The 12065-nt window shown below is 51.1% G+C and overlaps 1 protein-coding gene across 4 annotated transcripts in view; it reads left to right on the top strand.

Annotated features, from left to right (window-relative positions):
• The first annotated feature begins 3315 nt into the window (after nt 1–3315).
• TBC1D8 (TBC1 domain family member 8) overlaps nt 3316–12065 on the top strand; it is a 140094-nt gene continuing 131344 nt past the window's right edge. For 2 of the 4 annotated variants that reach the window (XM_061431677.1, XM_061431678.1), the window contains exon 1: nt 3323–3603. In XM_061431677.1, the coding sequence (XP_061287661.1) occupies nt 3477–3603 (127 nt within the window). In that variant the 5' untranslated portion in view covers nt 3323–3476. Of the gene's footprint in view, nt 3604–12065 lie in introns of all 4 variants that reach the window. The other 2 variants (XM_061431676.1, XM_061431675.1) reach the window with 2 other exon arrangements.

Genomic DNA, 12065 nt, shown 5'->3' with positions numbered 1-12065 from the left:
GAGAGGTCAGGGCATGGTACCCCAAAGGACCCTTCCCATTCCCTCCCAGCTGCTTTCATATGTTGCTTTCCATGATTTAGTATCATATAGTTTATATTTACCACTTGGCAGATAATGAGAGCTTGGTGCTGTGGGTTTAGTCACTCAGTCATTTGCTAGTCTTTGCGACTCCACAGACTGTTACCCACCAGGCTCTTCTGTTCATGGGATTTCCTGGGCAAGAATACTGGAGTGGGCTGCCATTTCCTTCTCCAGGGGATCTTCCTTCTCCAGGGATCAAGACCATATCTCCTGTATTGGCAGGTGGATTCTTTACTACTGAGCCACCAGGGAAGCCCAATAAGAGCTTAATAGTGTTTAAAATATGGGTGAGTGTGTGTGTGTGTGGATGGTTTCACTCCCAAGACCGTCTGTACATTTAGTGCTAACAGCCGACATTTACTGAGTGCTTATGTGTGTTCTAAGTACTTGAATATGATATACACTGGATAGAACCTATAAGGGAGTTGCTATGATTATCCCAACTTTATAGTTGAGTAGACTGAGGCTTCCTGAGATTGCAGTCATGGCCCAGATCAAGGCTGCACGGTGAAATAGTTGCCAGATTGGGATTTGATCTGTCTCTAGGGCAGTCTGTCCCTAGAAGTGTGCCCTAAGCCACACGAGCACACATGCTGATCTGCTCATCACACCCGCCCTCCTGACTTGTGCCAAACACATTCATTTCCCGAGCCCTGGTCAAACCACAGCTGTTGTGTGGTGCTTTCTCATCCTCTCCCTGAGGAACCGCCCCTTCATTCTGTGCACCCCCATTCTGAGCATGACCCCCACAAGCCCCTGTGCCTCTTTCCTACCTTCAGGGCAGGGGCCCTGTTCCACTCATCCTGCAATTCCACGGCCTGGCCCTGCATCTGTAGGGGTGTGTGTGTTAGTTGCTCAGTCATGTCTGACTCTTTGAGACCCCAGGGACTGTGAAGCCCGCCAGGCTCTTCTGTCCATGGGTTTCTCCAGGCAAGAATACTGGAATGGGTAGCCATTCCCTTTTTGGGGGATCTTCTGGACTCAGGGATTGCACCCGGCTCTCCTGCACTGCAAGCAGATTCTTACCGCTGAGCCAACAGGGAAGCCCGATTGTGGGAGTCAACGGCTGCTTCTGGAAGGGATATTTTCCGTTCTGCTTGCCCATTCTATACGCTCTGGGGTCCCCAAGTCCCCCTGCAGAACGGCTGACTTCCTTCCTCAGCTGAGCGCCAAGCATATCTGTCCATGGTCTGCGGTTCTGGACAGCAGAACTGGCCCCCTGGGTGAGCGGTCCTGTTTGTCCTTGGCATGACCTCTCACCTGGCATCTCACCTGCTGGGTCAGGTCCGGTTTCGGACCTGATATCTTTGATCCTCTGTGAACAGGTTCTCGGGCTCCACTGAAGGAGCTCTACTCAGCCCCCAGTAGTCTGGTGGGGGCTTTACTTTACTTCTGCTTTTTCAGTTTTGTCCTAATTAACAGTCACATTTTGTCAGGAGTCCCCTTGTCAAAACCTAAGGGTCATGTTGACAGAGTTTCTTTTCCTCTCTTCTAGGATGTTGGATTTAACTGCCTCCTCCAGGAGACTGCTCTGAGCCCCGCCTCCCCCACCCCCAACTGTTCAAGGCCAGCTGAAAAGTGAAAGTGTTAATCACTCAGTCCAGTCCACTCTTTGCCATTCCACAGACTGTAGCCTGCCAGGCTCTCTAGCCCATGGGATTCTCCAGAATACTGGAGCGGATAGCCATTCCCATCTCCAGAGGATTTTCCCGACTGCTACCACATGTCTATTTCCACCAGGCTTTGAGGAAATACTCATTTTTAAAGCCCAACCTCCACTTTCCCTATAGCTTTTCTTTACTGTCACCTACTCCATATTTCCCAGCTTTTCAATTCTCTGAGAACCAACATGCCTGGTTTTGTTCCTGGGTAGGGGACCTGCACGGGAGTCCTTACATAGGCATCTCCCGTGCCCACGAAGGTTGTATAGTGCTGAGCTTGGTCTGACACTCCCTTCAAATTCCTACAGCACCACCCCTCTTCAGCAGATTGGTGGGATCACTTCTGAGTGCATTGAGAGCGTACACTCAGCATTTTTAAAAAGCAGAAGAAAAATTTTAGTTTTTTAAAGCTATTTTTTGGTTACTTGTAAAAATGTTTCTTATTTTTTTATACATTTGGCTTCAAGGAGTCTTAGTTGCAGCAGCTGCTGCTGCTGCTAAGTCGCTTCAGTCATGTCCGACTCTGTGCAACCCCATAGATGGCAGCCCACTAGGCTCTGCCGGCCCTGGGATTCTCCAGGCAAGAACACTGGAGTGGGTTGCCATTTCCTTCTCCAATGCATGAAAGTGAAACGTGAAAGTGAAGTCACTCAGTCGTGTCCGACTCTTAGGGACCCCATGAACTGTAGCCTACCAGGCTCCTCCGTCCATGGGAGTTTCAGGGCAAGACTACTGGAGTGGGTTGCCATTGCCTTCTCCATGTGGGTTCTAATTCCCCAACCAGGGATCGAAGCCCATCCCCTTGCATTGGGAGCTTGGAGTCTTAGCCAATGGGCCACCAGGGAAGTCCGTGTTTCTTGTTATTTTAAAATAAATTCTATTTATTTAGCTTTGGCTGTGCGGGGTCTCCTTGCTGCTCGGGTTTTTCTCTATTTGTGGAGAGCCGGGCTACTCTTCAGTTGCGCTGTGTGGGCTTCTCATTGTGGAGGATTCTCTTGTTGCGGAGCATGGGCTCTAGGGCCTGCTGGCTTCAGTAGCTGAGGCACATGGGCTCAGTAGTCGTGGTGCAAGGGCTTAGTTGTTCCAACGCATGTGGGATCTTTCCAGCCTAGGGATTAAACCCCTGTCTCCTGCAATGGCAAGTGAATTCGTTACCACTGAGACACCAAGAAAGCCCCGCTTATTATTTTAAATGCCACACTTGCCTTTCATGGAGTGCATGCTGTCCCCCAAAATATAAAGGCCCTAGGTCGGCAACCTGCAGCTGTGACAACAAGATGCCTTTTTCCCCATCTCCTCCTTCTCCTCTTCGTGCTGCTGCTGCTGCTCTCCGGACTGCCTCCCCGCAGGGGCGGAGGAGGGGAGAGGGGCCCCGGCGCCCCCCGCGAGAGCTGGAGAAGAGGCGGGGAGCAGCCAGGATCGGACTTCCTCCCTCCACTCCGGAACTGCCTGGAGCCGCCAGGACTCGGAAATCAGGAGGTCCCCAAGGGAGCCGGCGGGGTGGGCGGGGCACAGGCGGTGGGCGTGTCTGGGGCGGACCGGGGGCGGGCCCAGGGCGGGGCCGGCACGAGGACTGCGCGGGCTGCCGGGGCGAGCTGCGCCGGCCGCGCTCCCTGGACTTCGGAGCGCAGGGCGCTCGCAGGCTGCGTTCCCTGCCGCCTGCTTCCGAGCGGGCTCAGCCCGGCTGCTGGGGCGATGTGAGCCGGGGCCCGCGGGCGCGGCTGGACCGCTGCGATGTGGCTCAAGCCCGAGGAGGTGCTGCTGAAGAACGCTCTGAAGCTCTGGGTGACTCAGAAGAGCAACTGCTACTTCATCCTGCAGCGGCGCCGCGGGCACGGCGAGGGGGGCGGCCGGCTCACGGGTAAGGGGCGCGCTGCGGCGGGCGGGTGGCCGGGCCCGGACCTCGCTCCCCGCCCGGCCCGCGGCCCCAGTCCCGGGCTGCGTGCGGCGCAGGTGGCGGTTTCTGGGGAGACGCCGGGCTCGGTCGGCCCTGCCTCGGGCATGTTTTCCTTTCTCCTGCGTTTCTCCTGTACGCTCCCGTCGAGGTGGCGGCCGGAGAGACTCTCGGGTTCGTGCATTTCCCCGGGCGGGGCAGGTGCCTTCGCTGCCGGGCCCAGGGGCCGCCTGGAGGCCAGGCTTGACTCGGGAAGCCAAGGAGAGACCTGCGCTGGAGCGAGGGCCGCGCCGGGCGGAGCGGGGCCAGGTGACAGCGGGGCCGCCTGGCCATCTGGACGCGCCCGAGGCTCCAAGTGGCGCCGCGGTAGGGACACTTGACCAGCCCCCGGCGAGCCGAGGCTCAGGAGGCCCTGGCAATCTGAGACTGTCGGGGGGATGAGCGGGTCGGGCGGAGCGGGCCGCGCACCGTCTACACGCTCGGAGGAGAAACCCAGGTGGAGCGAATCCCGAGCTCGTGATCCTAGTAGCAAAACCGAGCGGGTCAGCTCCCCACCCCCACCCTTTCACTTTCTTTCTAGGAATGAAAGGAAGGAAAAAAAAAAACCCAACTCAGGCTTGTAAAATTTATCTATTCCCCCCCTCCCCCCGCCCAAATTTAAGGTCCAAAACTCTTTGAAAATCAAGCATTTGGACAGTTTGCATCAGTGGGGACACCTGTTTGAAAGGTCAGTGGAGGAATAATAGGAACCTTTCTCAGTTGTATGTAGGGAACCCATATGGAATTTCAGATTTTGGAATCGAAGTAAAAGGAATCTTAGAGCTTCCCATCTTGTCCCTCCCAGGAGGAGACCAAGGCCAGGGAGGGAGAGCGGTCGAGGGGCCCAGCCTGGGCTCCCTATTGCTGACTCTACTGTCTGCTTATTCTGAGGGAGGCCCTCCAGGCCCGATGGGGGAAATGCGATTAGTACATCCTGAAAGGGCAGAACCAAGTGCCAGGGCTTGCTTTACCTGCCCATACTTTAGACTGAGGAGGCCTGGAAGCTGACAGCCAGATTCTTTAGGGAGGGCAGACTTGACTGACCCTCAAGGCGTCAGTTGGAGTTGGTGGGATTTCTGGTTGGAAGGGGCAGTGGGGTGGTGGTCGGTGGGAACGGGTGGATGGCAGGTGGGCTTGCTCTGGGAACTGTTTGAGGCTTTGAGTAAGGGAATTAGCATGGGAGATCAGATGTCAAAGGGGTCATCGGTGGGCCCCTGAGCAACACACTGGCTTCTTAGTTCCTGGGCTCTTGGGGAATGGAGGTGAGTGGCATCCCGGCGGGGTGGGATGCTGATCAGAGGAGAAAAGTCTGGAAGAGGGGTCTGTCCCCTCCTTGACCTTTGAGCGCAGCGGAACTTTAATCTTTGGTGTGTTCAGCACAGAACCTGGCCTACAAAGGGCCTCTTTTAGTAGAGGGTGAGGACAGAGCCTGAAATAGGAAGCGTGAGGAGTATTGGTTCTGCAAGCGTTTGTTAACTCGGTTTTGCGCACGCTGTCTGTGGGATGCTCTTCCCACAGGTGGCTGCGTTGGGAAAGACTTCAGGTTATTCACCGTTGGACAGGGGAGATAGTCCAGACCCAGAGGGCAAAGCTTACGGTCCTGTGACTAAGACAGGTTCAGGACAGCTTCCCTTCTGGAGAGCCTGCTTTGTGGGCCAGTCGGTCTTGCTGCTCAGTTGCTCAGTTGTGTTCCACTCTTTGTGACTCCATGGACCCCTGCCAGGCTGCTCTGTCTGTGGGATTCCCTGTCTGTCTTAGATGAACTCAAAATGATGCTCCTCTTTCTACTGCATTCCAACATCAGAGAGTGCCTGTGCCTTTGGTCTTACTTGGGCTTGACTGTGGTTTTGGCTTGCTGTGAATATGCACAATTTTCTTACTTTTATAGTATTTTTATTTATTTGGCTGTGCCGGGTCTTAGTGGTGGCCTGCAGGATCTTTAGTTGTGGCATGTGGGACCTAGTTCCCTGAGCAGGGATTGAACCTGGGCCTCTTGCATTGGGAGCTCAGAGTCTTAGCAGCTGGACCACCAGGGAAGTCCCCAGTTTTCTTATTCTTAAAGGAAGTAAATCAGCTGAAAAAAGGGAAGAAAAATCCCCAGAAAAAGACCCCTGACATTTTGCTTCATTTCTTGGAGACTCAGAACCTCTTTCTGGGGCTTCCCAGCTGGCTCAGTGGTAAATAATCTGCCTGCCAATGCAGGAGACATGGGGTTTGATCCCTGGGTTGGGAAGATCCCCTGGAGGAGGAAATGGCAACCCACTCCAGTATTCTTGCCTGGAGAATCCCATGGACAGAGGAGCCTGGTGGGCTACAGACCACAGGGTCGCAAAGAGTCGTACACCACTGAGCACACACACAACCTCCTTCTGATTGTGAAAGGGTGGCACCCCCTCAGCAGTGGACACCCCACTTTCGGGCATTCAGCCGGGAGCCAATGGCTGTGCCGATTAGGCAACTCCGTTGCCCCATCCACCGGTGAGCTGGCCTAACTGGGGCCTTACGAATGTTGTGAAACCAAAACCGATGTGGCACTGGAGCGGTCCCATGTCGGTATGGTTTTCAGAACTGACAGACTTCTCATATGGCAATTTTTTTAGCAGTTTATTTCAAAGATTTACAGCTTAGGCTGAGTTGATCCAAGAAATTAATGGGTGCACATTCTGACTGGTTTTTAGGCTCTTCTTTGGAGAGAGGCAAGTAGCAGGTGGTTAAAAGGATTGGAAATAAAAGGTGGAGGAGCAGTAAAAGGAAGCATGATGCAGAATTTGAGATTGGGTTGTTGTTATTGTTCAATCGTCCAGTTGTGTATGACTTTTTACAATCCCGTGGACTGCAGCTTGCCAGGCCTCTCTTTTCCTCACCATCTCTAAGTTTCCCCAAGTTCATGTCCATTGCGTTGGTGATGCCATGAGATTAGATAGCAGAGTCTCAAACATGTGAGGTTCCCATTGGCGTTTTAAAGTAATCTGACATGTTGAAAGCTTGCCCACCGTCAGAAAGAGCACGTTTTGTTTCACTGAGGATTGTAATTCATCCTCCGACTTACACAAATACATTCCCTATGCACATCTCGTTTTATTTTCTCCATGGCCCATTCTCACTTTTTCTTTCTTTTTTGAAATGGTTTTTTATTATTTTTTGGTCACACCGTGTGGCATGTCAGATCTTGATTCCCCAGCCAGGGATCGAACTTGTGCTCCCTGTGTTGAAAGCTCAGAGTCTTAACCACTGGACCACTGGGGAAGTCCTTCACTTAATGATATCCATCGCACTTATGTGTTTTGTTCATGGTTTCCCCTACTAAATCGTTCTGTGAGGGCAGGCGTTTTACCCACAGTGGTGCCTAGCACACAGCATAGGGTCAGTTAACGTTTGTGGGATGAATAGATGGATGAGTCCATGCGTGAATGACTGAGCCCACATTTTTCTCCAAAGTTAGGTGGGTGTGAAGGCCCAGCTTTCAGACTGAGCCTGAGCTGGCCACAAGGGACAGGAAGCATACCCTCTTTGTCCTTTGCTTTCTGTGTACCTGCAGGCTGACCACCGGGAAGCTGGGGGGAGTGGGTGGGCATTGAAGCCTATTTTTGTGGCTCCCTCCTTCGAGGGCCGAGAAGCAGGGCATCAGCCTCTTAGGTGGCTTCTATTGCCAGCCTCAGGCACCTGCCTTGAGAAGATCCCAGGCTGGGGAGGAGGGGTCGGTGTGGCGGCGGAAGGCAGTGACCTTCACCTCCAGTTCAACTGGGTGACTGAACACAGTATTTTAAGATGTTTCCCACACTCCCCTGACAGTGATTCTTGCAGCCCTGGAGAGGAGGAAGCTCTACAGCATTCCCGTGGATACTGTCTCCAGCCAGGGGGAGTATTTCTTATAAAGTGCAGTCAGCCCTGGGAGAACAGAGTTGGGGCACTTCGCCTTTGGGGGTGGTGGGCAGAAGGACACCACTTCCCCTCCCCACCAGGGTCTCTGATGCGCTTACAATGAGCCGCATAAACGGACCTGTGAAGACCAGGTGTCACCACCCGTCTGTGCCCCTCTGGGCACATTTATTTTCAGTATTTTATTATGTGCATTCCTGTATGATCGTGCAGTCCTTTCTCCAAAGAGGCCGGCACTTAAAAGTTATCTTTTGAATCCCATGCTGATGTTTTCTGCTTTTCAGGGTGTTTCCCTCGGCCCTTGTTCCTGTCACCGTACTTGGAGCAGTTATGGGCTAACCAATTTCCTAACAGTTAGGGACATGGGAGGAAGTATGGGCTGGGAGTGGAAAACACGGGGTTTGGAGTCAAGATAAATCTGCTGGGTACGAATCTGGGCTAGTTTATTTGGTTTCTTTGAGCCTTTGTTATAACTCTGCCTTAAGGCAGGGACAGAAACAGACTTTAGAGGGTTAGAAACTGTTTTCCACCTGGACTATCCCATCTTACATCCCCTCAGCAATGTGAAAGGTTTCTGATTATAATAAGGGTTAGAATGAAAATAAACATTATACAGCAAGGGCTTAGTTGTGCTCGTCACCTAGTAGTTTTAAAGAAAAAAAGCGACATTTAAAAAGTGACACTTAAAAAGTTGAGTAATAAGAGGGCTTTTTAGAACAAAAGTGTTGCCAAAAAGTTAGTTGCATTGTAGGGAAGGATGTAAGAAACAATGACTTATCCATTACTGCAGGATTTACCAAGTGTAATTAGACGAGGAAATATTTTCTATTTTTTACTTATATTTTTAAAAATCTTCACATTTATTCTTTTAGTTTTGCTTTTGGCTGCGCTGGATCTTTGTTGCTGTGTGCGGGCTTTCCCTAGTTACAGAGAGACGGGGGTGTTCTTTGCTGCAGTGGCTTCTCTCGTTGCAGAGCACGGGCTCCAGGGCCCACGGTCTTCAATCGTTGTGGCTCTTGGGCTCTAGAGCACAGGCTCAGTAGCTGCAGCGTCGGGGCTTCATTGCCCCGTGGCACATGGAATCTTCCTGGACCAGGGATCGAACTGGAGTCCCTGGCATCAGCAGGCGGATTCTTATCTGCTGTGCCAAGAGGGAAGTCCAGAAGATGAACTATTTAGTAGCAATTTGTGCCAGCAGGATTTGGGTACAGGGAGGTCTTGGACCACCTCAAATCCTAGTTAATAAAGGGAACTGAGTGTGAGGGGCCGGCTGTGGCCAGGGTGAATTGTGTCCCGCCTTCAGGACAGTGCCCCCGACGGGGAGAATGTCATCTAGGGAGTCATGTGGACGGTCCCGAGGCTTGCTCAGATGACTCTGTTGCATGGCTGTAGTGGTGAAGCCCAGCGCCTGTGTGGCCTGTCTCGACTAGTCTGTCTGACATCAGCTGGGGTCCTGCTCAGGCTGCCAGAGTTGGTGGTGGATTACTTCCCCACCACCGACAGAAGAGCTTTTCGGCTCCACAGGGCTGCTGTTTCGTGGTGTGCGCTCCCCAGATACTGGCCCTAGAGTCTTACATGCTTTAGTTTTGTTTTTCCAAAGCAGGGCAAGGAAGAAATCACAAACAAAGGAAGTACTTTGATTCCAGGAGCGTAAATCGGAAGGTTCGTATAAGTAAAATAACGGGCGTATCTCTAAGCACTGATAAGCCATTAACAAAAGCTCTGGGGTCCCCAACAGATGCGTTTAATGAGAACATAACAAGGGCCATGCATTTGTAATTGGATAATCAAACAAGGCCCGGGCTTGTGTCACTCTAGGAAATAATATGAGGTACAAATGTGTGGATGGCGGAGTGGTGGACGCTATTTCAGCCTAATTGGGGTTCTTTAGGAAGAGCTGAAAATGACTGAGAGGCTTGGAACGTTTGAAGAATTCATTTGCTCTCCGTGAAAGGTTAGGATTTCATGGTCTTAGCTCCACATTCTGGCAGCGCTGGATAAGGGAGGAATTTATTTAACATGAAAGTAGTAAATCTGATCATATTTCCAGCACAGATGTCCCCCCTTTCATTTTGTAAAACTTTATCAAAGAGCAGGCTTCCCAGGTGGCTCAGTGGTGAAGAATCTGCCTGCCAATGAAGGAGACCTGGATTCGACCCCTGGGTCAGGAAGATCTCCTGGAGAAGGAAATGGCAACCCACTCCAGTATTCTTGCCTGGGAAATCCCAAGGACAGAGGAGCCTGGTGGGCTTCAGTCCATGGGGTTGCAAAGATTCAGACACAACTGAGCAACTGAAAAACAACAGCCACGACAAAATTAAAGAGCAGCCCAGCATATTTTCACGGCTCCTGGGGGGTGATGAGCGACCCCTGCACCGCCTCTAAGGCTCTATCTCCTCCGCCTTCTGCTCTTGAGCAAAAGACCCTCCAGCATGTAAGTCACTTTCCCTGCCTGGGCTCTCCCACCTCCTTTTGCAGTCTCACTTGAGCGCCATTGCCTAGAGGTGGGGCCCCCACCCCCATCTTGTCCTGCCCTGCCCTCTACCTTTTTTTTTTCTTTATTAAAGAAAGTGTTTGTTTTGATTTTGGCTGTGCTGGGTCTTTGTTACTGTGTGTGGGCTTTCTCTGATGGCAGCAGTCTTGGGGGCTACTCTCTAGGTCTGGTGTGCGAGCTTCTCATTGTGGTGGCTTCTTGTTGCAGAGCACGGGCCCTAGGTGCTTCAGTAGTGGCAGAGCATGGGTTTAATTGCCCCGAGGTATGTGGAATCTTCTTGGACCAGGGGTTGAACGCAGGCCCTCATGCATTGGCAGTCAGATTCTTAACCACTGGACCATCAGGGAAGTCCCCTTTCACTTTTGCTTTATAACACTGACTGCTGTTTGTTACGATGTGGCTCTTCGTGGCTTTATCTGTTTGGAGCAAAGCGGACCTCGAGCTCCTGAAGGAAGGTCCCCGGTTCGCCACCAGCACTGGAATCCTTGCTGTCAGTGGAGCACTCTTGATGCATATTTAGTGAATCCCTGGATGCTCAAGTCAAATTGATAGCTGTGAGCCTTTGAGGTTGAGAAGTGTTTTTCGTCATCCTGAACATGGAAATTATGCAGAAAACAGGAATAGATAATAGAGAGGGTTGTTACTGATAGTTCTCACGCCTGCCTGCATGCTTGTAAGGATTGGTGGTAGCTTGTCAGCCGTGCCAGGCCAGCTGTGAGAACTCCCCGGTGGTAACCTCTGCAGAAATGAAGACCCAGAAGGATTTTCCCAGCATGTCACCAGCCAACTCACACAGCTCTACGAGTCTGAGTCATTAATATTCTTGAACATTTGGTAGGTGTGTTGTAACCACTAGATTTATTGTTTCTCTGCTTCCTTTTTTTTTTCCCGCAACTTAAAAAAAGGGGGGGAAGGAGAAGTCAACAGCGAAATAAACAGTCCCCAGTAAGATCTCCTTGGGCTTCCCTGGTCGCTCAGTGGTAAAGAGCCCTCCTGCCAATGCAAAAGACATGGGTTCAATCCCTCTGTCAGGAAGATCCCCTGGAGAAGGAAACAGCAACCCATTCCGGTATTCTTGCCTAGGAAATCCCATGGACGGAGGAGCCTGGTGGGCTACAGTTCATGGGGTCGCAAAGAGTTGGACACGACTGAGCAACTTCACTTTGACTTTTCACTTTTATGCATTGGAGAAGGAAATGGCAACCCACTCCAGTGTTCTTGCCTGGAGAATCCCAGGGACGGGGGAGCCTGGTGGGCTACAGTTCATTCTTTGGACACGACTGAGCAACTTCACTTTGTTTTCACCAGGGACGGGGGAGCCTGGTGGGCTGCCATCTGTGGGGTCGCACAGAGTTGGACACGACTGAAGCGACTTAGCAGCTGCAGCAGCAGCAGCAGAGAATGGACATTCAAATATAATGGGATGATAGTTTGCCTGAAGTTTTAAAATGGAAATCTTTTGTGTGCATAGGAGTAGATAATGCAGATGTGAAGTATAAGTAACATAATAGCCACCAGCTATTGCTAAAAACTAGAGTATTTCCTGTGTTTGAGAGATCCCTTGTGTGTTTCTGATAATGTTTCCCTCTCTCCCTTGTGGGCACTAATACACTGAATTATGTGTTAGTACTGCCCATGCTTTTATAGTTTTGGCACTTTTATATGTATCCCTCATTTATACATTTTTGTGGCATTACATTTTTTTCTACTCAGCTGAAGCATGGTAATTAGTCACTTTAAAAAAAACCGTCTATGGATTCTTTAGTTTTGTATGATTTTTTAAAAAAATTATTTATTTGGCTCTGCCTTGGCATGGGGGATTTTAGTTCCCTTAACAGGGATCGAACTTCTGACCTTGCAGTGGAAGTGCAGAGTCCTAACCACTAGACCACCAGGGAAGTCCCTGTATGTATTTTTTAAAGTGCTTTACAAGGGGAATCATATTTTATTTTTCTGAAGCTTGTTTTTCTGCTCCCCCAGTTATTGTTACAATTTTACATGTATAATTATGTTTCTC

This window comes from Bos javanicus, chromosome 11 (assembly GCF_032452875.1).
Source record: "Bos javanicus breed banteng chromosome 11, ARS-OSU_banteng_1.0, whole genome shotgun sequence".
NCBI classification, from domain to species: domain Eukaryota; kingdom Metazoa; phylum Chordata; class Mammalia; order Artiodactyla; family Bovidae; genus Bos; species Bos javanicus.
The sequence above is the reverse complement of the archived record's forward strand: the minus strand, read 5'-3'. Positions and strand labels throughout refer to the sequence as shown.